Source organism: Drosophila persimilis, unplaced genomic scaffold (genome assembly GCF_003286085.1).
Source record: "Drosophila persimilis strain 14011-0111.01,24,50 unplaced genomic scaffold, DperRS2 tig00000856-arrow-arrow-pilon, whole genome shotgun sequence".
Taxonomy (NCBI): domain Eukaryota; kingdom Metazoa; phylum Arthropoda; class Insecta; order Diptera; family Drosophilidae; genus Drosophila; species Drosophila persimilis.
In genome coordinates, this window is record NW_020825362.1 from 129,893 (window position 1) to 157,865 (window position 27,973).

The following is a 27,973-nucleotide window of genomic DNA, read 5'->3' on the forward strand; positions in this document are numbered from 1 at the left end:
ACAAAACTAATGCCCATGGAAATACTTTCTACAGAAAAAAATCAAAAAATCTGCCCAAAAAGTTTTGTATACAATTTTAAATGCGACCTTCGGAAAAAAGCAAACAATAGAGAGAGGAAGAGAGAGGGAGCAGAAGCTGGAGTAAGGGTCCTAAAGGTCGTTCGTTCTTTTTGGCAAATTGTATGCTAAGCATAATGTCATGCCATGATATGATTTATAATATGTAATAAGTTCCAGGCAGCCCGGGCCGAGGCAGCCGAGGCACCCAAACATTGAAGTGGGTAACATAAATAAATACATAAAGGTGCAGGCAGAGGAGAGGGAGTGCGAGTCGGAGTGGGAGTGGGAGTGAAGAAAGAGCCTCTGAAAAATACGAATATGCATGGGAATTGGGTGCTCCATCGCCATCGCCATCGCCATCCCCATGCCCAAATCCCTCCTTTGTCGACGAGAGGGCCCCGAACAATGTCATACATTTTGTTTAGATTGTTATCAAATGCTAAAATACCATGAATAAAGTAGTATATAAGCAAAAGGTATAGGTACTATATATACACGTATTTGTATAGTGCGGGGAGCGGTGGGAGTAGTTGAGTGGGTGGCGTAGTGATTTACAGAGGCATACACCTAATAAAAATGCCACTTGAAGCAGGGAGCGGGCGGCGTGGGCGGCTTGGGGGCGGCATGGGTTCACCAATCGCTTCGATACCGCTCTGAAAGGCAAAGGCAAAGGCAAAGGCATGACACCCAAACAGCCGGATCCGTCCTTCCGTCCATCTGTCCGCCTGGGTACACGTGTAACCTCCTAACGATTGCAGCCGTCAAACGTTTTGTATAAGGATAAGAGCTACAGGATGAAGAAGGCATCTGTATGTATAGGTATAGGTACAACAAAGGCACAACACAATAGACTTCAAGAGTTTTGGATGACACTTTGAGTTATTTTGTTGTTGATGCTGTAAAAACACGCAAGAGAGAGAGCGCAGTAGAGGGTCCCAGAGATATGCGATGGTAGATTTATTGGAGGCACAGCAAAAAGCAAGAAACGAGGAGAACGAGCAGAGACCCCAGCTAAAAAGCTTGCCTCGCGATAAGGACAAGGACAAGCGCCCACTACACAGATTTGCCTCTGAAGAAAAGTATACGAAAAAAGAAACCAGAAAATAAACAGGAGCAAAAGTATTGGAGGGAAGTATACAGTGGAGCGAAACAGAAACGAAAAGTATACTGTTGAAATTTATATCTTAGGCACACTCTACCATTCAACACAGCAATCATCGGGAACGACAGCAGGGGGAGGGAGTGGGAGAGGAAGGATGAGATAGAGGAGGAGACCAGAACTGAATCGAGTGGACAGCGAAAATAGTGAGAGGACTGAAAGGGCATTGAAAGGCATCCAAGCAATCAAATCCATGTCTCAAAAAGTGAATAGCTATTGCAAACATTGCACAAAAAGCCCAAAACAGAATGGAAAAGAGAGAGAGAGAGAGAGAGGGAGAGGGAGAGGCAGGCATGTAGAGGACTGGAAAAGAGATTGGCAAGTGCTGACAATAAATAGAAGGCCCGGACAGGACAGGACAGCACAGGACAGGAGAAGAAGGTAAAAAACGATGTAAAAGAAACTCTTTAATGTTCAAAGGGCGATGAAAAAACTATCAACCATCAACAATACACCATCTCCCAACAAAAGAAAGCAACTGTACCGTGGTGTAACTACCGATGGGCAGCACTTGAAGGCGAAGACATATTCCAGGAAATATTCAAGAATTAAACCACATAATAAAGAATAAATTTGCATAATTTACTCCATTAATAGAACTGTGACATTGTTCTGAATCTAAATGTTAATGGGCAGCACTTCCCAGCTGATGGGCAGCACTCAAGAAACGTAAAAGTATTCAAATAGGTCTTAAATGTATAGAAATATCATCGTAAAAGCTGAAATAAAAGAAGACAAAGGGTTAACAGCCAAAAGAATACCCCAAAACGTGTCCATTAGGGCTTTAGTCATGCTTGTCACTTGAAAAAGTTAGAATTCGTGGAAAAAAAATGTTAATAAATTACCAAAACTATTATCTTTAGTCATTCATGGTAATTATGCAGATGGTCATGTATTTCCCAACTTTTTATTTAGTTACATTCAAAGTCTAGTGGAAAAACACAAATTTGTGGCAACCGCGGCTTTGGATATCCTCTTTCCAAACTGATACGGGCCTTGACTTGAATTTCTGGTCAAATGGACTGCACTTAAACGATTCTCGATTCTATGCCATGGGCAGCACTTGACATTATACTCTATTCCATGGGCAGCACTTGACTGAATATTATGCAGCAGCCAGCATGACAAAACAACATCAAAGAGCCACATTAAACATTCCAGCCAGGAAGCGGAAGCCACTTGATTTTGGTCATGTATACATCTACATCTATCCACATATAATATATTTTAATGTAAGTGCCATCAATCCAGATCAGATCAGAGGCCAACCAATAGACGAAGCCACGCCAATTGTCACATGACAGAAATGCAAAGATGATTTATCGAATAAGGCAATCAATAAAAAGACATCAAAGAAGCCCCACACGAGGGGTACCCCGTATCTATTGATAGCTACAAATGACTCTGAGCTATCGTGAAGCTATGTATATCAGTACAGTATGTACATTGTGTATATATTGTATGTGCAAAAAGTGTGGCAACAAGAGAGACCTCAATCCATATATCAAAAGCACATTAGCTGAAATTTGAATTGCCAATTGCTTCACACATATAAAATACGTATAGATACAGACACACACAGATACAATACATGTATAGATACACGGATTGTGGGCAGTGGGCTGTGGGCTGTGTGTGCGGTTAAAGCGTACATACGGATGACAAAACCCCAAGCACATGTCAAAATTAAATAATGTACCGCACGATTGCTGACTCGTCCTGCATATTCCATGCCATGCCATCCCATGCCATGCCCTGTCGCACCGGCCGCCCGCACTGCCAGCCCGCAGGACTTGTAGACACGGCATTGGCATTGGCTTTTATTTGAATTTCGGTGCGTGCGGCTGTCACTTGTCTGTTACATTCGCCATGTAAACACAACCGCAGGCAATTTTGGCAATTTGCGTCAACAGGCGAAACACGGAACCGAAAGCAGCAGCAACAATAAAAAAGAGAGAGACCCAGCCATATTCCAACCCAATCCCAAGCCAAACAAAACCAACACCGAGGAGACAGTAGAGAAGAGCGGGTACGGGGACGGGGTAATACCCCCCGACAGCCAAGAGACAAACGTCTCGCCGCCTTGGCTTAAGCCGAGAGGTAAATATAAACCATGGGGGCCTTCTGGGCCTAGACTCTGCTCTGCTCTGCTCTGGTCTGGTGGGGGGGTCGGGGGCAGCAGCAGAGAGAGGGCTATGTAAAGTCGCTTGCACCCAAAAGAAAAGTGTTTGCTTTGCCACAGAGGCAGCAGAGTGCGAGCGGAGCGATGGGGGTGGCAGGGCGGAAAGAACAAAAACATGGCACAAAAAATTACAAAATACTCAACAAACACACAGGAATGGAGCAGATTGGAGATTGGAGAATGGCGACAATGAGTGAGGCTGTAAGCCATGGTTACCCTGTAATTGGTAGAGAAAATCCACAAGTTTCCAAGGTGAAAGCCAGAAAGCAATCAAAACCTGAAGCAAACAAACGAACAAACAAACAGAAAACAATCATGAAGCGATTATACACGGTCCCAAGGTCCCAACACAAAGAAGGGACAGAAATTATATGATTAAAATGATATTCCGCACAAAGAAGGTGCAGACAGGAGGAGAAGAGTGCTCGAATGTTAATAATCAAAAGTTCTGAGTGTGGGCAGCACTTCCATATATGTACCTTCCCAAGGGCAGCACTTCTATTTATATTCCTTCTCATGGGCAACACTTGTATCCCATTCCGTTGTATGGGTAATACTTTTATCTTTAATTTGTTAGCTTTTTGGCTTGACTTGACTTTATATTCTGTTGCATGGGTAGCACTAGTATCCTATATTTTTCTGCTGGAATGGGTAAAACCGTTATCTTATAAACTGCAGCTGCATCGATAGTACCCATACACCCCACGACCCATGTGCCTATTTTGCAGGGTGCCCAAAACGAAACATAAAATAAATGCCACAGATACAAAAAAAATTTGCCATGCCATCGCAAATATACACACAGACGCTATACAGAACGGGGCAGCCGGGGAGACAGGGGCAACAGGGGGGACAGTCGAGATATAAACCAACAAAAAGACACATACACATCGCCGAATATATATAGAGACATGCAGCAGTAATTTTATATATTATGTACACACAACACAATGTATAAATATTTGTGCAAGGTAAGCGGAATATTTTATATTTGTTGTCGCTTCTCGCGCTGAGCGGAAAAAGTATCCACCGAATGCGGAATGCTGAATGCTGGCACTCGTACGTATACGTAACCAATTGAAGATGCTTCCCCTCCGACTGGATATAGGAAATGGGTTTTGGGACTGGGACTGGGAAAGGTTATAGCCCTAGAGGATAAGCAGAGTTGGGGCAGGGGAACCTTAAAATCGGTTCGGCGTAAGCATCTGCATGCACCGCTAAAATAAATCAAGAAATAACATTTACACGTTCGTTTTATGTTGTATTTGCCACGTAACAATAAAAGACTCATACCCCCGAAAAAGCAGCTCCCACATAGACCAATTTTCACGTAAACACCCTCTAGACCCGCCCCGTTCCCATTCGAGTGGATGAGGGGACAGGACACGACAGAACGAGGACCAGGACCAGGACGGACTGGAGGAAAGCTGAAAGCTGCAAAGCCAACAACCAAGACAATGCCACAAAGGAATTATTTACTACGTGATACAACACTGAAGTCATTCCCGTATAAATGTGCTCTGGTGCTTTGGTGCCCTGCCCCCTGCCCCCTGCCAGTGGGTTTTTTTTTTGGTAATGGGAGACCGACGCCTTAGCACTGGCATGTGGCATGTTGGAACAGAGGGAGTGCATGTTGATCGGACGCCAAATAGTGATGGGAAATTTGGGTTTTGTTCGGAGCAGCGATGAAAAATCCGAATATTTCATAAAACATTTACATAATCAACAGAATTTCATGGCTATAAAGGGTTTACATCTCAATGGGTAGCACTTTAACAAGCGAAACTGAACCTGGCATCTGATGGGTAGCTGTTAATAGAGCCCTAATCGGGCACAACCGTGTAGAAGCAGCACCATAAAAGCTTAAATAAAGGGCAAAATATCATAATCCTACCATTTTAAAGGTTTGCAAAGCAAAGAAGACTTTAAGCACTTGGGCAGCACTTAATTTCGAATAGGCAGCACTTAACCTTATTATTCCATGTTCCATGGGCATCACTGTTCTACCTATTTTATATATAGAATGGTTTTTGTGGGGCAGAACAAATCTTTAGTCTTAAGGCCATCTGAAAGTAACTCGCGTCACGATGCCATCGCTAGATGTATGCTCTCGAGTGCTAAAGGGAGTAAAAGTACTATTAATACATAAAGAAAGCATTTCTCACCCATAAGCACAAAAAGGCCATCGCCATTGCCCATCGCCCATCGCCCAATGCCATTGCCATTGCCATTGCCATGGCTCCAGCAGATCAGGAGAGGACAGAACACAGCGCAGCGCACGCGGCGCATTAAGCAAACGACCGCGGCGTTTTTGTTTTTGTTGTTGTTGTTGTTGTTGTTGGTCCAGCTGCAGGAGCGCAATAATAAAATAAAATGCTGGTCGAAGGAGTGGGAAAATTGGCTTTAAGATGAGCACAAGACCAGATCCACAAACACCCGGCAGTGGGGAACAGTCGGGCAGCAGGCTAATCAGCTGTGCGCTCCGCTAAGTAAGTTTATTAGACTATTATTTTGAATTGGTTTTCTCTTCTTCTAGTTGGCTGGTGGCTGGTGGCTGCCGGCTGCCGGCTGCGGGCTCTTCTTCTTTTTATTATTATTTTTTTTTTTTTATTTGGGGGCCATTGTGTCTGTTCGGTCCGGTCGACTGCATCTGGCCGAGAGCCGTGCAGGCAGAGCTTCTAACGGCTCCCATTGTGAATCCCAGGCAATTGTTTTGCTCAATGGAGTGCAGTGGAGGAGTGCAAACGTGCTGCTGTGCCCTTGTGCCGCTGTGCAGTGCTGCCCATCGTAATAGAGTGGTGCAGTGCTGCCCATCATAATGCAGTGCTCAGCGGTGCAAATCGATGGAGAAAAAGCAACAAATCATTAATAAATAGATTGTAATTTGTTGAAAGTACTCCAATATTTATTGTAAAGGGAAATTCTATAATAATTCAATGTTTCATTGTTCCGCAGACCACTCCATCCATCCTTCCAGCCAATCATTTATGGCATACAGTGCTGTCCAGCGTAAAAGTTCTATAAGAGATCCAACGTTTTACATAATTGAAGCGACTGGTATTCAGCAGTTGAGTAAGCCACAGATCAATGGCATAAGAACTCATGCCATGAGACATGTGTGTGCTTATTCCGGAAGATGCTGATGAAAGTGTTGAAATATTTATCGCATTTATGAACTCTTTGTCTGCGAGCTGTGCTGTCTCCTACCCGATTTGCAAGACATCCGTTGACATGTTCCTTAGCACGCCAGCCACCGCTCAACGGGCGACAGAGAGGGGAATGAACTCAAGCAGAAAAAGTACACATACGAGTACTGGCAAAATGTTAACAAATTGTCAAAGTGTTGTAAATTGTAAATTTGCGACTTTCTGCTGGAAATATTTCCGCTCTATGCTCTATGCTGTCAAAGTGCTGCCCAGTGTGGCATTACAAACTGACAGAGTGCTGCCAATGGATTCACTGAAAGCTGAAATATTCCCCATTCAATGGAAAAAAGAATTGTATAGAAATAGCCAAGGGAAAGGAAAGGAAAGGAAGGGAGGAACGAATATCAAGTGGCTACCATACAAAACAGATGCCTGGATGACGTTAACCAATCGAATATGTACACTCGTACACTCGTACACTTGCAGGCTGTCAACCGAAGGCCGTATGGTAGTGTGACATCCAAACCAGTTAAAGGAAACAAAGATGAACACTTTCGCCCATAGACAGCCACTTGTCAGCTCTAATTGACAATAGAAACTGAAACGACAGGCAGTGGCAATGGCAGTGGCAGTGGCAGCAGCATCCGTTTCAGGGCTGGGCACCGCACCGCACCCGAAGGCAGTGGGAGACACTGGAAGAGACCCTTGTTGAAACTCAATCAAACGCCCACGTATTCAGTGAAAAGTTCAAACAATGAAGTAGCTGCCACTTTGCTGAGAGCTAGCCGAAAGTGCTGCCACTGTTGCTGATGATGCTGCCACTGGCGACGGGGCCGCTCCTTCTGCTGAGGCTGCTCCCCAAGTTAAATAGACAATTTTGCACACAAATCCATTTAATCTAGAGATAAATAACATTTAGGGCTCAGCTCAACTTCGTCACGTCACCCGTCCGTACCCTTCTCCCATTCTAAACAGGGCGCCATGTCGGTTAGACCAATACGCATCGCAATCCGCAGCTGCACTGAAAGAAAACCTCCACAGAAGTGGAGTGCACTGCCGAGTCACACTGGGAGAGAGTATTGCCATTGATTTCCGTTTCAGTATTGGAAAAGAGTCTCCCTAAAGAGTCTCTATATAATGGTTTTTATAGAGAACTTTCTTAATCCTTTATCCAGATACCATTTAATGCTTTGAGCATTTGAAAATTGAAGAACCTAGCTTGCTTTTTCTCTCAGTGTAACCCAACTAAAACCCTCAGAAAAAGGTTCTTCTGGGGGGCACTTAACGCACCCGAAAACTCTCATGCAGCAATGGCAAATGGCAGCCAACAGGCAGGACAGGCAGGAGAGGGCGACCCTAATGATTCCTTTTTCGGTAGCGTATATCCGTGCGGTCCGCCCACAAATGGCTGGCAAGGACCCTTCCCCTAATGGACCCTTCCTCTCCCAACTTCCCTTCCGTTTCATATCGATTTGTGTGTGAGGGGCGGCAATAAAATCCACTGTGATTAGGTTAAAACTGTTGACTTTCAAACAGGGCTTCCTGTCTGTTCGTCAGTCGGTCGGTTTATCCCTCTGCTACGACTGTATATCGCTTTGTACGTATACTCGTATCTGCTGGGTGTTTTGCCTGTTTCCATCGAGAGCAAATCAAAGTGGTTAACCCCTCGATGCTAGAGAGGAGCGGGACGGCACGGGACGGGATGGAATGACTGCTATCGGGTGACTCGGTAAATCGAAAGAGATAAAAATACCCGAAATAGCATTCAGTTTCAGAGCTGATGCTCAGCAACTGAAATGTGATTGTGTTTTACCCCATTCCTCTCTCTCACTCTCCCTGTCTCTCGGTCTCTTTCGCTTGTGTGACACTCATTTATTTAATGGTTTTAACTTCCAATTTTCCAATTGTCAGACGTGCTGCCTGGGTAGCCATTAACCAGGACCAGGACCAGAACCAGAACCAGAACCACAAAAAAGAGTAGGAGTAAAAGTGCCCCGGTGAAAGTGCTTTCGAATAGAGAGCAAGGGAGAGAGGAGAGAGAGAGCATAAAATGGAGGATAGGAGGATAGTTATGGCCATGGAATGGTCGGAATTGTGGTACTCTTCAAATGGAATTAGGCACGTGTTTGAATGTTTTCAGGGAATTACAGCAGTGATAAGCTTTCATTGAGCACACTCTAAGCTTCACTGCTAAGCCACACTAGGAGAGAGAGAGAGATCCCCATTCGCTTCCGACTTTTGTGAGTATTTCGTTGTCGGATTCGGGGCACCGAAAGGTGAGTCTTCGTTGCCTTTTCTTTCCATTTCGTTTGCCAATCAATTGGAATTCTTTGAAGCCTTCTAAAAGGATAATTTATTTGTTCAGGGAAAACTTTTGTTTGCCTGAAATGAATGTTTGAATGTGCAATTAGCAAACCCGCTAAAAGTTTCCCCATACCTCCAGCAGCTGCACACACATTTCAGTGAATAATGTGCTGATGCTGCATTTGATTTGTGCCACATAAGCGAAATAAAATATCACAAAAAAATACAAAAAAATAATAAAAAAAGAAGAGGAATAAAATGGAAATGGAAATGGCAATGGAAATGGGTAAAGTGCCCCCCTTAAGAGCTAATGAGTTTCAAATAAAAATAAAACGTGTGGCATGTGTGCCCGGGCAGCAGCCTCTGATTGCGGGCGGAGGGGGACAAAAGCTGGGATATAAAATGCAAAATCTGTAGGAAAATAACAACAACAAAAACAAAGCGAACAAATGAACAAAATGCCACCACAGTAAAGTTTACAAATGCAAATAAGATACTAAGCAAAGAGTCAGCAGGCAGCCAGCCAGCAACAAATATGTCATAACAGGATCCAGAGACAGGGACGGATATAATAGAGAGAGAGAGAGATACGAGAGTATGCAAATGAGTGGGGAAATTGAAAGTCAGAATGGGGCGAAAAGCACGAGAGCACAAGCGAAAACATTTATGAGCGTTTCGTCTGTTGTTGACTTTTACAAAAGAATTGTAGAATATTTTTTAGCCATACGACAGAAATATTGCCCCTTCTGTTGGCAGGACATCTGAGTGGGTGTCGGGGGGGGGGGGGGGGGGGGGGGGGGGAGGACATGTCTGTGCTCCGAGCATACACATGTAGCGACAAGCTGTAGCTCAAACACAGGAAATGTAATTTGCATAAGAATAACACCCATACAGACACACACAGAGAGAGCAGGGAGGGGAGGGCGGAGGTAGAGGAGAATTGTGTGGCTGACAAGATAGAGAGGGGCATATGGCACACATATTGAAGTGTAGTCTATATAGCAGGGCAGGGCAGGGCAGGGCAGGACAGACGGCGAATGGCGGATGGCAGGGGCTGTCCTGAAGTGTCCTTTAACGAGATTTGCATCTCATCATAATAATGTAAATGACGTACAGTGTCCCAAAGCACACAGCAGAGAGGAAGAGGAAGAGCAGAGAGGGAGAGCAGACCGCGGGGGAATAACCAAAGGGTAAGCAACGCGGCTCAAACACAACTTGGCCTGGCCCGAACGGCTATTCGTGCCATGAATGGCCCGTGGATGGCTGTAATCATCATTTCGTTGGATTACATATCGCAATGCGCGCCCATTCACTTGGGATTTGCATCGCATCGAAGCAGATTCAATTAGCCTTAGCTTCAGCCCCCAATCTCCTGGGCAGCCAGTCCATTCATGCAACAGATAGGCGGCTAAATCGATTTCTGGGCTCAGGGTTTGGACATTGGGCAGCACTGGAACGGGCCTAAAGGTAAGCCATGGCCTGCTGCAAGGGCTGCACTCAAGACTTAAAACAAAAGCAACTGACGTCGGACAGCACTTGAGAGACGAGTCGAGAGGTAAGCGATAACGTTATCATATCATCTGTGCTGTCAATGGGTAGCACTCAAGACGTTAAAGGATGGGCAGCACTTATACATTTGATGGAAATGCGAAGCACATGCAGTGGCCAGGTGCCTTGATGAGTCTTTGGGCATCCTTTTGGGACCATGTCGATGCCAGATGCAGACCATGTCCGCATATTATTTGTAGAGAGAAAAGCCCCCTTGGAGGCGCAGAGCTGATTGAGTAAATCTACTTACGCTGGATTGGAGGAACCATCAATCCGCCGAGAGACCCAAATCAGACATGGTAGTCCTTGACATCATTTATAAACTCGCAGTTATTGTGAAGTTCCAGGGGTAATTCTTCGATTTGTCTGGGTGATTTTTGTTCAAAGCATTACCTTATTGATGACTAGAGCTGTCGCAGGGAGCAGCACAGTCGATGTGTTGTGTGTTGGAGGAGTTTAAACCCTTTTACTTCTGGACCACCACCTTCGGCAGGGCAATTTATTTTGCCAACACTCTATGCTCTCGGTCTCTCGCTCGCTCTCAAACTATCCGATCCGTCAGGACAAAGTTTTGTTTCGAGGTTTATGTGTGCTGTGTGTTGTGTGCTCCATTCATCCCATCCTTTGCTCGAAACCACGTCCAATGGCCCAACCATGCAGGCAAAAGTTCAGCACCCGAAAACTTCTCTCGAGTCTAACAAATTCAATTTGTCAGGCTTGGCGCGCGCTTGGCGTCTCTCGCTCTTCCTCTCTCTCGGAGTGCGGCTAATCCATTTACAATTTCAAAGTAAACAAACAAAATGTATCCCCGGCACAGGCACAAGCACCAGGAGGAGGCGCCAGAAGTAGCAGCAGGAGCACGACAAGACATTTAGCCCACACTTCAGTTTGTATTTCCAATGAAAATGCAATGGAAACTTTTGCGCCAACTGAGAGTTTATGCACTTTTGCCGTCTACTCCCCCCCGGCCAGCCCATTCCTTGGCCAGAAACTGGCATATATTTGTCCCAATATTTTGTGGGAATAGTTTGGGAATCTCCAAGGAACTTAAGGCTCCTTTAAAGTTGCATTTATTGAATGGGGAAAAGCAAAAGCTCTGCCACTCACCTTTTTGGCCACTGCCACTGCCACAGCCATTCGGTGGGCAGTTTTCCACTTGGTCTGGCAATCTGGAATTGTTTTTCCCAGACTTATGTTCTTAAGTCGATTTAATCCTTGATTTATGAGTTTTAAAAAGGCTGCCCTGCCCCTGTAAAATGAAAAGTAGAACAAATAGTAATTGCCGCACACAATTTTGATTGTTTCTGTATCGTTTTGAGGGGCATTTAAACGGCTTCTCGTCGAGTAATAGCCGCTGGATAATTCAACAAATTTAAATTGCTCACAAAATAACGAAAACTAAATAACGCGCATACGCCCCCGGGCCCCAGCCAAGGGCCAGGCAGAAGGAGCCCTGGAGTTTACCTGAAAATTAAATTCGAGGATTTTGCATCCAGGCAAGAAATCTATATATAGATACAAATACACACACATATATACTACTCGTTTGTGTAGGTGGATTTCCCTGTATAGCGTCTCGTGTACAGCCGGCGGCAGCGGCAATTTCTTGAACAAGAACAATTTGTGAGGCTTCTGCCTGGGTTCAGCTCTCACGTAATGAGCATAAACTACAAGGCACCAAAAGGCCAACACTCCCACACACACACACACACACACACACACAGAGAGAGAGAGAGAGAGAGAGAGGGAAAGGATGGACTGGAGAGTGAGCGAGAGAATATCGCGCTGCCGTGCACATAATTGGTGCAAAAAGTTTGGAAAATTATCACGGAAGCAAAGCCGAAACACGTACATACATCAGCGTCAGCGGACGCGAGATGGCATAATGTGGGAGGGTCCCTTACCCTTACCCTATCCCTGTACCAGTTCCAGGAGCCAAAGGAAGAACACCTTGAGCGACCCCAGGGCCTGGCCCAGGCACAAATTTATCGAAGCGGAGGCGACTGTACTAATCCCACCGACCCTAATTACTCATAGAGCCTCCTGTAGGTTCATCCCCATGTAACAATTACCAACGCCCTGGACCGGTTCGGTTCGGTCCGGTTCGGTCAATGCTTATCCCCGAAAAAAGCAGAAACCGGAACAAGAAAAGCGGAAAATGTTTCACTTTGTGTTAAACTGAAGAGTTTCCGCTTTCGGTTTTTGGGTGCCGGGCAATTAGGAGCCAGTGGAAGGATTAAAAAGAGGCAAATGCAAGAAGAAGCCCAGAGCTGATTACACTCCGATTACGGTTTGTGCACGATGGGCAGCACTGACAGTCGCATAATTACAAAGAGAACAGAACATGAAAATGGAGATGCGGATGGGGAGGGGGATGGGGATCGGGATGGGGATGGTGCGTTGGGTAACCGGAATGATTAAGTGGAATGGGCGAAACTGTCAAAAGTACAGTTGCCATGGCCCTGGGTACACTGGGTGTGGGTGTGGGGAAATGGGAAGATAATAACGTAAAGGGAAATCAATTATCTTTACTCCTACATCACTCCATCACACGCACAAACACACATCCTGTGATGTGATTAACAGCGGAAAAACGAAGAATAAAACGAAAGGTGGAGCGCAATCGATATGTTTGCACAATACTTTTGCAAAAGCAATTAATTATACAAAAAATGTTAAGTAATTCTATATCGAATCAATCAAGTGCTCAAGCTGATGATGGTTTCTGTGCCACGTTTAATGTGGCACTCAATTTCCGTTCAATATTCAAAAGATGAACTTTGGATGGCACCGGGCGGACACAGCGGAAACAGCGGAAACAGCGAATCATCGAGAAGGATGGGTAGCACTGCGTGAGGGAGGAACAGTTAATAAAGAGCTTTAAAATAGTTTTACTATAAATTCACTTTGAAATTCACGTTTATTTTCATTTAATTTACAATGGAAACCAACTGGTTTTTCATTATACAATATTTGTGTGTTTACCAACTAATAAAAAGCAGAAACGTTTCACTTTACACCCCACTGGCAAAGACTTTGAGCCCCCGAACGGGAGAGTGGAACACCTATTAAAATGTGTGTGGCCATTAAAAAGTTTGTTTCTTCTATGGCAAAAACTCTTGAACCGAAGAGCAGCAGGAGGAAAAACGACCAGAGGCCAGGGAATTTCCCTACTCGACTGGAGTAGAGCTGCTGTTGTTACTGCTACTGATTCTCCTGCTGCCTGGTGGCTGCTGCCTGCCACTGCCACCTGGGCTGGCATGGTGCGATGCGAGTGGCAACTGAAAATACGTTTGCATATGAATTTTTCAAAATGTTTTTTGCGTTGACCTCGTTTACGGGTCAGAGCGGGTATGAAAAGTTTGCCCGTACAAACTAAATTGCCGCCTGCAACGCGAAGGAACGAAATGAAAGACAAGCGCAACGGGGACCATGGTCTGGATTCTGGGCTTTGAGTTACTTTTTTTTTCTCCCCCCCCAAAAAACCCACTCCCCTCCCCTCAGCCCGTTTTTTCAATGGTGTGGTGCTGTGATGCTGCTGCAGCATATTGAAATGCGATTACAGTCCTCTGGTCTGGTGGCCTGCTGCCTGGTGCCTGCTGCCTGGTGCCTGGTGGATTCATGTTCATTAAACATGCATAAACACACACTCGCAGAAGAGCAAACGCAAACGCAAACACCCGCTGAAACAAACACGATACGAGTGCCAGATAGAAGAACATTTTTGGGAGCAGAAGCAGCAGCAACAGCAGCAGCAGCAGCTGTGTCCCAAGGCACTTGTAAACAGTTTAAATTTTCAAAGCGATGTGCTAATTTTAAATCAATTACATGACGTGACGACGACACCCAGCAGTGTTACCCCATCCGCATCCCATGTGTCCTGGAAACAACAACAGGCTCGCTCTGGCATTGACACTGCCATTGCCAGAGCCATTACCAGTGCTGCCCATAACAATAGGCAAGTAATCGTAATCGAAAATGCGTACAAGTCGTCACACACAGAGAAGTTTTTGGCAACAGTTGGTGTGCAGAGTTTTTGTGGATTTACTTCGAGAAAAGTTGTAGCCAATACGACGCCCTCTATTCATTTGCCTTATTTCGAGAAGGAAAATGTAAAATGTTTCGCATTGAGGAGACAAAAAAAAACAAAAAAGACAACACAAAATACATAGTATACTCGTATACGAGCATGTACTGGAGTACAAGGCTGTCGAAAACTTTTGTTAGTGCTACATTTGGCGACAACACCGCACCGACAGAAGCACCAAATTGAAGGCAGCTGTCTGTGGGCTGTGGGCTGTGGGGACTGAGTGCGTGGGTGGTTTCTTATTGGGTAGAAGATGAGGTGGACTTAGCCTCCTAAACTCAATTTCAGTTACCACACTCACACACACACACACAAAGGCAGAGACAGAGATAAGGAAAGAGGGAGAGCAACAGCTTTCGCTGGCACTGAAAGAAATTCGGGGGAATTTAATATGGCGAGAGAGAGAGAGAGAGAGGGTGGGGGGGAGAGGAGGGAGAGGAGAGGAGAAGTGAATAATGTATGAGAATTCATTGGAATTAATTCTTATTTCTGTGAATGGAATGTTTTTTCACAGATGATTTGTCCTGTAGTTGTATAATATTTAAATTGTATACCCCCTCGCCATGTCCTTAAAATATCTTAAATATTCCACTTTGAGTATTTTTACTGCAGCTTAGGGACGGATTGGATTGGATAGGATATCCACTATCCCGCACTCCACCATCCGAGTGTACGACGGATTCAACAGGCCCCATATCATGCTGTCTCTGTCTTATTCTTTTTATTTGACTTAAATAAATACATTCAAGTGAATGGGCATGTGTGTGCTTGTGTGACTTTCTTTATGGTAAAAAGTTTGAGGCCGACGCCAAAGAGGAGTCGAGTCGAGTAAATATATGTTTATACACACACGCACACATGCAGGCATTCAAGTACGTATGTATGTACATATTTATTTGTGTGTGTACATATATGTATGTACATAATTTAGTGAACTTGAAACTTGCCTCCGCGAGAACTTTCGCCCGTCCTTTTCGTAAAGGATATATGGATGTACACACATGTCGTGTGTATGTGTGTGTTTGTGCATATATTTGTATATCGAATGTAAAGGAGATGGCTGAAGTGTCACTCCCCCTCCATACAAACAAGGGCATCAGAGAAAGGAAAGACAGGCAGGCAGACAGACAGACAGACAGACACACACAGAAAGAAAGATGGCGTGAGTTGTGAGAGAAAGACAGAGAGGAGGATAGGGAGCCAAGAAATTTTATGCTAAGTAATTTATATAGAAACATGCACGACACACACATAAAAAGCACTGCATGTGTGTGGGTGTAGTGTATGACAGCAGCAGCAGCAGCACAGCACAGTATCAGCTTATTAAAGATTTAAAAAAAATTTCCCCTTGCATTGCAAGGAAGCGAGAGCAGGAAATTGATATGCACTTACCGGTCACACGGAAGCTGAGAGTGGAAGACGGAGCGAGAGCGAGAGCGAGAGCGGGACACAGAAAGAGTCGTCAGAGGGCACAGCCGAAGAGTATGCTAAGAATAATACAGTAAATTCAGCTGGCTAACGGTAAACTCTAAATCGTGGGAGAATCGCCCGAGGTGGTACGTATGTATGTGCATGTGTGAGCGTGCTGATGAAGATCGAACAAGTACAGAGGGAAACACCAAGAAAAAGAGAGAGAGAGCGAGTCTTTGTTTTGGCAGCTGTGTGCGGCCAAATTGAAAGAAAATAACGGAGATGGAGATGAAGAAGGACAGGCGGTCAAAAAAGAAGAGCACACCAAACTTACAAAGAGGAAATCAATTTTCATTACTCCCCCAGCCAACGCACTTCATTCGTATCGAAGCGATTGAACAATCAAAAGTAACAGTGATAAAGCTGTAATCAATATTTAATTTAATGAAGATGATTCAATGTAGCCTGTCATAATTGCACGAACATCAAATTTCCTTTTTGATTTATTACTTCTATTTGCAGAGTTCCATTTAATTTATGTGTGTCCCAAGTTTCAAACACGCTGAGGCATGCCCTTTCATGGCGGCTCTTTTTGCCGGCTCATAAATTACAACAACAACTAAGCATACAATCGCACATGCAAGCAAACATGTGTGCGTTTGCGTCTATGTTTCGTACTCACCAACAAAAAAAAATGAACCCTTTGACCGCACCACTTCTATAATTCACAAGGCCACACACTGTTTTTCCACTGCATCAATCCACTAAAAGCAATTTCATTTTACTACACTTATCAAACGCTTCACGGTACATAAAACTTCGAGAAAATAATACGGCTAGTCAAAAAAATGGCAAAGCACTAAAAATGACCCACTGGCAAGCTGTGGGCACGGAAACAGCTGATGACTTTGGCGGGCAATTCAAATTTCATTATTATATAGTTTTGTTATAAATATATTTCAACTCTACTCTTAAAAGCTGCCTGTAAACTAGACTTTTCATTGATTATAGATAATTAGCTGCCGTATTCGATTGGGCATTTGCTTAACGTCCTGCGGTAGTCATTTTGCTGGGCAATGGGCCTGCAGAGCGCTTGAAAACTATTTTAAAGTTTTCACTAACTGTATAGTCTTCCTTAAACACAACGACCAGATTCAATTCAAACTCTGGAAGAGATCAAACTAATTAGTATGGGAATTTCTAGTATAGCGGCATCGTTTCATACCAATTTTGAAGTTTTTTGTGAGTAGCGTGGGGCAAGTGAACAGCCGCGGAAGTACCATATAAATGGGAAGTTCCAGCTTGGGCAGAACGTTGCCATCGGCGATTTGTATGGTCTGGATCTCGGTGGCGTCCTTGGAGTATCCCTCGTCACAGCCACACGTCTCCACCCGCACCAGTTGCATGTCTATCGATTTGATGGCGGCCTCCGTATGCTGCACCATAATGCTGCCGGTTATGGGCATCGTTACGCACGATTCACTGCGATCCAGACGACCCGTGATGAGAAACCGGGGCATGGACAGGCGCTCTTTGGCCGTGGCATTCTTCTGCAGCGAGTCCGGACTCAGGCTAAAGGGCACCGCCCGCAGTGAGTTTTCGCTGAGGCCCGTCGGCTTGTATTGCACACAGAACTGTTGGATCTTCGTCATGGATTTGCCCAGAAAGTTCCGCTTGACGGTGCACTGCAGCTGATAGTTGACGTTGATAAATACTCCGTGATATGTCTCGTACAGAATGCGGGGTTCCTTGCGGCAGACCAGGGGCAGCTCGAAATGGAACTCGGAGCGACCGGCGCTCAGCTTCCCCGGGGCAGATAGCTCGAGATTATTCTGTAGCAGATTAATGGGCTTCACCGAGTTGTAGAAGGCATCAAATAGACCCACTGTTTTGCTGCTAAGTTGTAAATTAACGACTCCCTCCAAATACAGAATGATTCCTTCGTGTTTTGTCTCGGCGCCGCACTGGAACTGCACGCAGCCCAGCAGCATGTCCTGCGGGAGAGATGCAGGGTTGGAGGGTATGCGCAAGGAGTACTTATTTCACTTACATTTTCATAATAGACTTTGTTTTCGCGTTTTAATTTGATTTCAAAGTTAAAACTCATTTTTCTTCAGCGACTGCCGAACAGCTGTTCTAAGAAAGTTGGCAGCACGGCAAACCAAACAGCTGTTATTTTCAACAAGTTGGCATTTCTAAACGATAGACGAAAACAAACGACATTTTACATAAGTATTTAAGAATAATTTAGAATATTTTCCCATAAATACAAATGCCGCGTAATCTGAATGCAGAGCGCGATAATCCCTGTCTAAAGGTATGTTTATAACAAACAAAATACAATCCCTCTATTGAACAATATCCCATTTACAGGAGCAGGAATTGTCGTTCAAGTGCCTCAACAAAAACAACTTTGACCGCGACAAGTGCGAGGTTTATTTTGCAAATTACAACAATTGCAAAGAGTTTTGGGTATGTTTATCAAATAAACTATGATTCGTATTTACTTAAATGATATTTTCTTTTAGAACAAGGTACGTGCGGACCGCCGAGGCAAGGGAATAGCTCCATATTTGCCGCCACTTGAAGAACGCGATGCCATCAAAGCGGAATATCTGAAAGCAAAACCCTCACAAAGTTGATAAACGCTCATTTTTCTTTTGATTTTTTTATATATAATGTAATTATATAATAACAAATTTAGCTATGGCTGTGAATAGCATCTGCTCCAACAACTTTCAGAGGGGACAGAGCCACCTCGAGCATGGCCGCGGCCAATTCCATTTCCACCGATTGCTTGGGATCATCTACGATTAGAAGCTTCAGCTGGGGCAGACGGTACAGGCAGGAGAGCCCATTAGTGGTTACTTCAGTGCCAGATAGGTCCAGGACTTCCAGACGTGGATACTCGCCACCTGAAACCCGGTCCAGGCACCAGTCATCAAAGGTTTTCACATTGTGAAATGATAGAAACTTGAGCTGGTCGAGGCAGCGCAAGTTATCCAATCCCTCGTAGTAGAGCGTCATGTTGTCGCACCGCAGGGCCTCCACTTTGTACCCAGGATGGAATTTGTTGGGCAAACTAAATTCCCCATCCTCGCCGGCCCGATGCCAGCGGGGATCGTTGAAGAACTTGGCGGCACCGCCGCGATATAGTATGAAATGGGCTGCAGCCAGCTCTGCGCCCAGAATCTTGTGCCGCTCCGGTATGAACTGTTGCATGTGGCGCTCGATCTTCTCCTGGCGATTCCCCCACCAATCCTTTATTTTCGTGGGCGACAGGTCAATGGGCCGCTGCATCATTACTATAAAATCTGACGTCTGCTCGGAGTTGGAGAACAGTTTGAGCTTGCTGTTCCAATCCTCGGGCCTGTCTCCGATCGGTGTGCGCCACTTCAGCCTCTGCTTGTCGGTGGCAAGCTCCTCGCGAATCCTCCTGACCGTGTGGCTTACTTCCTCGTTGGGCTGCGGCTCTTTGGTGGGCAGTGTGGCGGCTAGGCGGTGCCCTTGGCGCCCCACCAGCGACGCCAGACGTCGCGACATGCCGTGCAACATTTTAAAAGTATATTTTCTTTCAATAAATTTGACAATTTGCGGCCGAAAGAACGTTGAAAATAGCAGCTGACGCAACAGCTGTTCGAAACAAACGAGCCGAGTTGGCAGTGCCAAGCGTGCGACGCCATCTTTTCTTTAGCGTGAAGTTTCACATTTCCACACGACACAGACATTGCTAAAACAAAAAAGTAGAGTTCCACCGAAAAACAAAGTTAAATATACATAAATGCCGACATACTGTCAGCGAAGAGATTAAGTTGTAGTTCAGCACGCATTTTGCCAAGCAAACGCTGCGAAAGCTGCTAAAAAATTACGTGAATCCGCCAGGCCAGGCCAGCCAGCTACTTCTCTCACTGGAAGGGCAGCAGAGCAGTGAATATATTCATTGAACAATTTGCGGACTGTGGTCACAAGATGGTCAATTCATCTGGCAGCGAGGATGGCCAATTGCGTAGCCCCACCGATGGGCACTATCACAGGTGTGTATATAGCTAGGATCCCTTTACCCGTAGTAATAGTGCGATTCATGAAAAATTGTTGCTGCATACACACACAGACAGACACACACGCGCTCACAAAGCCAGGCGTACATCATATACAGTGTCTGGTGCTGGCAACTTGGCGGCATTTGTGCCAGCAAAATGTGTACAACTTAACTGTTTTTCTTCAATGGAATTCCACAGTTGGCAGCACTGACCATCCTTCTATATACTATATGCGTGTGTGTGTATGTGTGTGTGTGTGCGACGGGTGAAACAATTTTTTACCAAGCATTTTTTGTTGTATCTGTTTCTACATGCTAATTCTACAAAAATCTAAAAGCGAAATTGTAAATTGTAAAAAGAATACACACATAAACAGAAAGAATCCCTACCTCCCCCCCCATCACCCTCCTTTCGCGCTTGTTTGCTAACCAAAAAAGATAAACTACCAAAGAAATGAAACCAAAATCCAATTATTGATGATAACAATTACTGAATCCTTATATTTGTTGTACCATTTAATTGACTTGACTTTTTTCATTGCAAATAGGCCAAAAAGTGTGTACTTGTCCCAAGACCGAGGCGCGCGATGGCCATCAACAATACCTAATAATAATAATAATAATAATAATAATAATAATAATAATGCAAAAAAAAAACAAAATATAATAGTTAAAAACAAAAAAAAAACCATAAAAAACGTGCAAGAAAACAAGAAAAAACGAAATTTGAATTTCAAAAAATAATGCGCACCCGTCCTCCAGTGTAAAAATGCAACGGCAGAGAGAGAGCGAGCGAGCATCTTCTTCAGGGCAGGTGGAGAGCGAAACCGAAATGCGAATACGAGTCTTCTCAAGCCAATGCCCAAGCCGCAACCAACGCTAATCGCTTGCGCTGACTAATAAATGCATACCAGTGTTCTGTACAGAGATCTATCTCTCCGGATCTCGTATCGTGTGCTGCTGGCGGTAAATTGTAATTGTAAATCAAATCAAATCAATCAACCACACAATGAAACTATTGATGAAACTTTTGAACTAATTCCTCTTTCCAAGTCCCCGCAAGTCTCCAAGTCTCAATATCTTTCCGTGTCTCTCCTTCTCTCTCTCTCTCTCCCCATCTCTCTATCTTTTTGTCTTTTTGTCAACCGAAAAGCACAGAACAGAACAGAGCAGAAAGATAAAAGATCCATCCCAAATATCAGAGTAGCAGGTGGTTGCGTGCAGCTGCAGTCCGTGTGTAAGTCTCGGGTTTACATTTTACAGCCCTTGGGAGTGTCATTGCTTCATGGAATAGTTTCTATCAAGCCATCAAGTCTGTCTCTATCCGTACCGATCCTGTGCCCGGGGGAGAGCGGAATTCAGGTAAGTACCCCATGTTGATTGATTGCACTCGGTGCTCCTCAGAGTGCTGTGCTCCTCCATCCAGATGATTCTGGAGAAGCCGAGTAGCGCCGAGATGATTGCTTCAATTAGAGTTGCACGAATTCCGCTTAAAAGTACTGCACACAAGTTTTTTGATTCTAATCTCCAAAAGAATTCCAGAGCGAAGCGTGTGGACACTCCATCACCACCATCGCCCTCGCCATCGCCGTGAGCTTTGGAGCCCCCAAGGGCACTGTGTAAAATGTAATCCTCATCAGCATCATAGACTGCAGCAGCAACAGCAACACCCAACAGAACAGTAGCAGCAACAGGCAGCGCCAGCGTCAATGTCAGCCACTGGGTCGTCCAGCAACTCGCATTTCGCATCGGAAGATCGGGGGCAGAGCACTTAGCATGGCGTCATAATTGTTAATTGTTTCTCTCTTGCTTTTAGCGGGGACGAGGAGCACGATGCCGATGCCGATTCACTGTACATACAACCGCCGCAGGCCAGCCACAGGGAAGCCACTGGCTCAAAGCGCGAATCAAAGAAGAAACATTCCCGCGAGCGAAGGCGCCACAAGGAAAGAGAAGATGCTGGAGGAGCAGAGCGTGAGCATCGATACGAGTATAGGGCCAGGGAGGAGCACTACCATCACCACCATCATCCACGCACCAACAACAGTGAGAGGGGAGCCGTTGCGGCAGGAGTGGGAGGAGGCTATCCCAAGCATCACCTGAGCCATGCCGCCTATCACTACCCACAGCCGCCCCTGCCTCCACCACCGCCGCCATCAGCACAGGGCTATGCCCATCACCACCATCAGCATCACGCGGCCATGCATTTGAGTGGGCCCAGGGTGGGTGCTCGAGGGGATTACCATTCCTATCCGTCTGGCGCTTACCACGGCAGCAGTCGGCATGCCCCCGACTATCCCCTCGAGGAGCCGCCCAGCAGGAGAACCAGCAAATATGCCGAGAGCAAGGATGCGGAGAGTCTCGAGCAGGATTTGCGCTCGCGTCTGCTGAAGAAGCGCCACAACTACGTCAAGGATTATGAGACGGAGGAGAACTATGAGCATCGCAGGGAGAGTCGCAAGGAGCGCGAGCGTGGGCGCAGCCACAAGCAGCGGCACGAGCGTGTAATCGAGCTGCTGGACAGCCCAGAGCTGGAGCATCAGACGCAGCACCACAAGTCCCACCGCAGCTCGGTCAAGCCGCTACTCAGGGAAGACGCTCCGGATGTCAGCCGGCGAAAGGTTTCCGTGGAAGTGGATCCGGAGCTGTTGGCCAGAAGGGAGAAGCTCCTTGCTGCGGAGCGGGAGAATCGCCAGCGGAAACAAACGGCTCGGGACGAGCTGGAGGCACGCCGAGAGCTGCTGCGCGAACGAAACGAGCACAGCGATGCCCTCAGTCCGGCGACAGTGGCCGCCAGCGTTACGGCTGGCCTCAACATTGTCAAGCGGAAGCAGAAGGCGTTGGAGAGCGACGAGCGGGACATCAAGTACAAGAAGCGAAGAAAGCCCAGCGTTGAGGAGGTGCAGGTCATCAGGGACGAGGAGGATGAGGAAGAGGATGCCAGCGAGGAGAGCGATTCCAACGAGGAGGAAGATGATGACGAGGACAGTGCGGAGGAGACCGACACCGATTCCGGATCCAATGAGAGCGACGAAAGTTACGAGACGAAGAAGAAGAGCAAAAGAAAATCATCGGGCAAGCCGGCAGAAGACGAGGATGAGATTCCTTTGCCCGATAGCCCATTGAGTGTCGGCGAGCTGTACAAGTCGCCCAAGGGCCAAAGGTCGTCACGCTCGCGCTCGGCAGCGAGCTCCAAGAACAGCTCCGATAGCTCCCAGTCCAGCCGCAGCAGTCGTTCCCGCTCCAAGAGTCATTCCCACGACAGCAGCATGGACGAAGACGAGGAAGATGGCACTCATGACAAACATCAGCGTTCCCCCAGCACCAGCACGCGCAGCGAGGAGCGTGGCATGCCCCAAGCGGCGGACGAGAAGCCCCAAACGAGCGAAGAGAAGGCGGCCACAGCCAAACAGCCGCTGCGATCGCTGGAGGAACAGACGCCGTGCGACGACAAGGGCATACCGCTACCGAACTACTATCCCGGCGTCCAGGGATGTCGTTCGGTGGAGGAGTTCCAGTGCCTCAATCGCATCGAGGAGGGCACCTACGGCGTTGTCTATCGCGCCAAGGACAAGCGAACCAACGAGATAGTCGCACTCAAGCGCCTCAAAATGGAAAAGGAAAAGGAGGGCTTCCCCATCACCTCCCTGAGGGAGATCAACACGCTGCTCAAGGGCCAGCATCCGAATATTGTGACCGTCCGTGAAATTGTGGTGGGCTCCAACATGGACAAGATCTTCATTGTGATGGACTATGTGGAGCACGATCTCAAGTCTCTGATGGAGACGATGAAGAACCGCAAGCAGAGCTTCTTTCCGGGCGAGGTCAAGTGCCTCACGCAGCAACTGCTGCTGGCAGTGGCCCATCTGCACGACAATTGGATACTGCATCGGGACCTGAAGACCTCCAATCTGCTGCTCTCCCACAAGGGCATACTGAAGGTCGGCGACTTTGGCCTCGCACGCGAGTACGGCTCACCGATCAAGAAGTACACCTCGCTGGTGGTCACGCTCTGGTATCGGGCACCAGAGCTGCTACTCTGCTCTCCGGTCTACTCGACGCCCATTGATGTGTGGTCGGTGGGTTGCATTTTCGCCGAGTTCCTTCAGATGTTGCCCCTGTTTCCAGGCAAATCGGAGATCGATGAACTCAATCGGATCTTCAAGGTAGGCTATAGAAGGTTTTTCCCATGGAAATCCTGTTCATTGATGTTTTTGTTTGTTTGCAGGAACTGGGAACACCTAACGATAAGATCTGGCCTGGTTATACCGAGCTACCCGCCGTCAAGAACATGCTGAGCCAGAACTCACAGTTCACCGAATATCCCGTGTCACAGCTGCGCAAACACTTTCTGGAGAAGACCTCCGATATGGGACTGTCGCTGCTGCAGGGCCTGTTGACGTACGATCCCAAACAAAGACTGACGGCTGATGCGGCCCTGAAACATGCCTATTTCAAGGAGCTACCCCTACCCATCGATCCATCCATGTTCCCCACGTGGCCGGCCAAGAGTGAGCTCGGAGCACGCAAGGCGCAGGCCTCGTCGCCGAAACCGCCCTCGGGTGGCTCCCAGTTCAAGCAACTGGGCCGGGATGAGCCCATTGCGGCCGTGAACAAACTCTCCTCGGGCATTATCACGGGCAATAAGAAGAGCCACGGTGGATCGGCCGCCACTGCTGCCGCTGTGGCTGCGTCTTCGGCCAGCAGCACTGGCTTTGTGCTGCACGCAGGACTCACGCAACGCCAGCTGGCCATGGGACCGGGATTCAGTCTGAAGTTCTGATTCGTCAGAGGTCCGAGATACGAGGTCTTTGTGTTTTTTAGCCAATTATAATTACGAGTAACTGTTATGTATAGTTAGAATGTAAGTGAAAAACAACAATTCGTTTACTGTATGTGTAAAAATATTGTTCCATATATAATTTAAAAGCCATACAAAAGCCCACACGCGCATCACCTGTAACTTGAAACTTATCTTATAAGGGGGGAATGGGAATACTAATGTTCTCCAGTGCAGTGCCGATGCTTAAGTGGACCAGAGGTAGAAGTACGTGCTCTGCCACTGTGGAATGTAGTCCTTCAATGGATCCGACACCATCTTGGCCAGTGGCACCGTGCGGACCAGTAGGTCGAGCAGCCTCTCCAGCCTCGTCTGCGTGTAGCTCTCATAGAAGGGGGAGCGTACAAGGAAATACATGAGGTTGATGCATCGCCTGCTCAGCTCCAGTTTCTGTTGCTTGGACATCAGGTGTCTGCGCTGGCGATACAGATGGATGCTGTACAGATCCACCGACAGGGCCACCATGTACTGCTTCCAGCTGCGGCGCCCGAACAGGCCCATTGCCGCCAAATGGATGAGGGGCTTGGAGATGTACAGGTACTCGGCGGTGAGCAGCTGGCGTGGCACTTGCGCCTTGGCTGCCTCGTTGTTCTCCACGTGGAGGTTGAAGTCGCGATACTGTATGGGCGGCGCACCCTCCACCTTCCGGATGATGCGACCCGATCGCTTCAACTGGAAGGTTACAGAGTGCTGGGATTGGATCACATTGGCATCGTCATTGGCGGCGGAAGCGCCAGCCGCTGCCGTCTTCCGCTGTTTGCCGAGGGCCCGCCTGTTCAGCGAGGCTATGGGCGGTGAGGTGATTATATCGGATGTGGAATGTCGCAAGATAAACAGTCTTCCTGCTGCCTTGAAGACCTGTATGAGCGCTATCAACAGCCACTTGCCGGTCTGGCCGAACAGCCGCCTCGCCGATATCTCGATGAACACCTCGCTGTACTCGAGCGTCGTCAGCGTGACCTTTAGACGATAGCAGAGTTTGGACTGCAGCCGGAGCATCGAATTTTCCTTGGCACTGCGTTCCCCGTCGATGATCCGATCGTTATAAAAGACCAGCATATTTGACAGGGTATATACCAGCTCGGAGAGCACATTGGAGGAGGATATCCGACCTGCAAAACGGATTTCAAGTTGCATCATCATCGATCTCCAAGAACATAACTTTCTTCTTGAGTACACAAATACCTGCTATAAAGTACGACACCCATTTGGCTGTGGTCTCAAAGTCGCCCACCACATCCGGATTCCTGGCCACCCATTCCTCGTAGGCCTTGAGCATACCCTTTAGCTTGTCCATTTTTTGAAAAATTCGTTTGTTTTCCACGAAGGAACTAAAAAATAAAAGTACGATTACCTTAATCGTAGGCGGCTATGGCCGATGTGGTATTTTTACAACGCGTTAGGGTGACTCTGCGGTCGCTGAAAAGGTGACGCTAAAAAACCTAAGCCAAATTTCAATCATTTATTTGCATAATTTGACAAATATCTTCAATGGCAAACATTTGTATTACATTTTTTTACCTAATTTTTCTATTTTTGTTCTTCATTTGTTTGGTAATTCACCTCAACGAAAGCACTTGACTTATTTTTGTGACGTCATACATAGTAGGGCAAGCAATAGTTTCGATTTGGCCCCACCTCATACTTATTTCACTATAGGCTTTCAGACAGAAATACTGCGACTGATTTTTGGGTCCCGGGGTTAAAGGAAAACAACAAAATTGAATTAAAAGTAGATATTAAAATGTCCAGCAACAATACGGATACTGGGGACACAACCATTATGGCCACCACCAGCACGTCGGTGCAGGATTTCGGTGCCGGCGAGGAGCTGCTGCAGGAGACACCCCGTGAGTCTCTGGTAAATTGCACCCGTCCCCCTTGCACTTTGGCTTTGTCTAATCTATAAAATAATCCGTTCAACTATGTAAAAGATAACCACTGCTGTGAGCTTTCTACAAAACACCAAAGTGCGGCACACAACGCTTATCCAGAAGCAACAATTCCTACGGTCCAAAGGTCTGACGGCCCATGAAATACAGTTGGCTTGCGAGAGGGCCGGCGTTTTTACCCAAGATCCGAATAATCCCAACACGGTTATCAACATTGGCTCCCAGGTGCAGGCTCTGCAACTGCAGCCAACAATTTTCGGCCGCATACGTGAGATAATCCATTCGACGGCCCTGTTTAGTGGGGTCATCTATGCGGTGTACCTGTTCTGGAAGGTGAGTTGGGAGTAGGGTGATTCACAGGCAATACAGAACACTATGGCTGACCCATTGAATCCTCCAATTCGAACAGAAATTCATTGCGCCATATCTGTTTGGCAAGCCCAAGAGGAAGCCCGTGGAGGAGGTTTTGGAGGACATCGACAAAAAGGTCGAGACACGCACCGAGGACCTTAACAAGGAGATCTCTGTGGTCAAGGACTTGATCACCAGCCAGCAAAGGGATCACGCCCAGCAGCTGAATCGGGAGTTTAGCAACTTTCGCAGCGACTTGGATGCCATCAAGGGTCTGCTGTTGAATCGCAAGCAGTTCGCCTCGCCCGTGGCTCCAGTGACAGTGCCATCCATTCCCGCCTGGCAGTTGGCCAGCTCGCCGCACCATCATCATCTCCACAGTCCGTCGGATGACAATGAGAAGGGCGACGATGCTGGCTCCGGCTCTGGCTCCTCCGAAACCGAGGTGGTAACAAAGAACAGCGACTCCAGCCTGGAGATCATGTAGAGAGGCTCGCCATATGGCCATATGGACTAATACACCATATAGATTAGCTATATAGTATGATACTTAGCTGCAACGTTTGTATATTGAATTTCCCCCCTTGAATGCCTTTGAGACTTTTGGTTTGTTTTTTTTTCTTTGCGTTTATAGCCATTTAAGTTTTTCTTTATACGAGTACACGCTCTCCAAACAGCTAATCCATATCCAAGAGGTTTACACACTCACTCACACACTTATGCGATACGATGTCTATATAATATAATAATAATATGTAATAAAAAAGGTTTACATAACAGATTTGAATCGAAAAAAAATGTTGTTTAATTAAGCGCAAAAATGCTTTTTGTTTACGATACGATACGGATACGGATACGATGCGATACGTGGTGTGTATTGGGGTTTGGGGATCTGTCATATTCGTTTAATAAATTTCGACTTAAATGTTAATTGATTTCTATAAATTTGTTTGCC

General features: G+C 46.5%; 7 protein-coding genes across 8 annotated transcripts in view; 3 read left to right on the plus strand and 4 right to left on the minus strand.

The window, feature by feature from the left end:
• LOC6601823 overlaps window positions 1–16,778 on the minus strand; it is a 50,372-nt gene extending 33,594 nt beyond the window's left edge. Inside the window, exons 1-2 of one of the 2 annotated variants that reach the window (XM_026993536.1) lie at window positions 16,579–16,778; window positions 11,507–11,648 (exon numbers count right to left, since the gene is read on the minus strand). The gene's annotated coding sequence lies outside the window, so the exon portion shown is untranslated. The remainder of the gene's footprint in view (window positions 1–11,506; window positions 11,649–16,578) is intronic. The other variant, XM_026993537.1, reaches the window with a different exon arrangement.
• A 56-nt stretch (window positions 16,779–16,834) lies between these two features.
• On the minus strand, window positions 16,835–17,978 carry LOC6601829 (Down syndrome critical region protein 3 homolog). The gene is made up of 3 exons (XM_026993535.1): window positions 17,947–17,978; window positions 17,122–17,890; window positions 16,835–17,062 (listed from the first exon to the last, which is right to left on the minus strand). Exons 2-3 carry the CDS (start codon window positions 17,885–17,887, stop codon window positions 16,941–16,943), a joined length of 888 nt encoding a protein of 295 aa, XP_026849336.1. The 5' UTR covers window positions 17,888–17,890; window positions 17,947–17,978; the 3' UTR covers window positions 16,835–16,940.
• Window positions 17,979–18,152: 174 nt separating this feature from the next.
• LOC6601830 (coiled-coil-helix-coiled-coil-helix domain-containing protein 7) lies at window positions 18,153–18,613 on the plus strand. Its single transcript, XM_002026860.2, has 3 exons — window positions 18,153–18,213; window positions 18,270–18,368; window positions 18,425–18,613. The coding sequence occupies exons 1-3, from the start codon at window positions 18,169–18,171 to the stop codon at window positions 18,536–18,538; spliced, it is 258 nt and encodes an 85-aa protein (XP_002026896.1). The 5' UTR covers window positions 18,153–18,168; the 3' UTR covers window positions 18,539–18,613.
• On the minus strand, window positions 18,538–19,472 carry LOC6601831 (distal membrane-arm assembly complex protein 2). The gene has a single exon (XM_002026861.2). It carries the CDS (start codon window positions 19,449–19,451, stop codon window positions 18,597–18,599), a length of 855 nt encoding a protein of 284 aa, XP_002026897.2. The 5' UTR covers window positions 19,452–19,472; the 3' UTR covers window positions 18,538–18,596.
• A 199-nt stretch (window positions 19,473–19,671) lies between these two features.
• On the plus strand, window positions 19,672–24,880 carry LOC6601832 (serine/threonine-protein kinase PITSLRE). Its single transcript, XM_002026862.2, has 3 exons — window positions 19,672–19,930; window positions 21,752–24,101; window positions 24,164–24,880. The coding sequence occupies exons 1-3, from the start codon at window positions 19,866–19,868 to the stop codon at window positions 24,716–24,718; spliced, it is 2,970 nt and encodes a 989-aa protein (XP_002026898.1). The 5' UTR covers window positions 19,672–19,865; the 3' UTR covers window positions 24,719–24,880.
• On the minus strand, window positions 24,822–26,111 carry LOC6601833 (peroxisomal membrane protein PEX16). The gene is made up of 2 exons (XM_002026863.2): window positions 25,961–26,111; window positions 24,822–25,887 (listed from the first exon to the last, which is right to left on the minus strand). Exons 1-2 carry the CDS (start codon window positions 26,070–26,072, stop codon window positions 24,962–24,964), a joined length of 1,038 nt encoding a protein of 345 aa, XP_002026899.1. The 5' UTR covers window positions 26,073–26,111; the 3' UTR covers window positions 24,822–24,961.
• Window positions 26,112–26,459: 348 nt separating this feature from the next.
• On the plus strand, window positions 26,460–27,613 carry LOC6601834 (peroxisomal membrane protein PEX14). Its single transcript, XM_026993576.1, has 3 exons — window positions 26,460–26,636; window positions 26,710–27,000; window positions 27,077–27,613. Exons 1-3 carry the CDS (start codon window positions 26,520–26,522, stop codon window positions 27,503–27,505), a joined length of 837 nt encoding a protein of 278 aa, XP_026849377.1. The 5' UTR covers window positions 26,460–26,519; the 3' UTR covers window positions 27,506–27,613.
• Window positions 27,614–27,973: the final 360 nt, after the last annotated feature.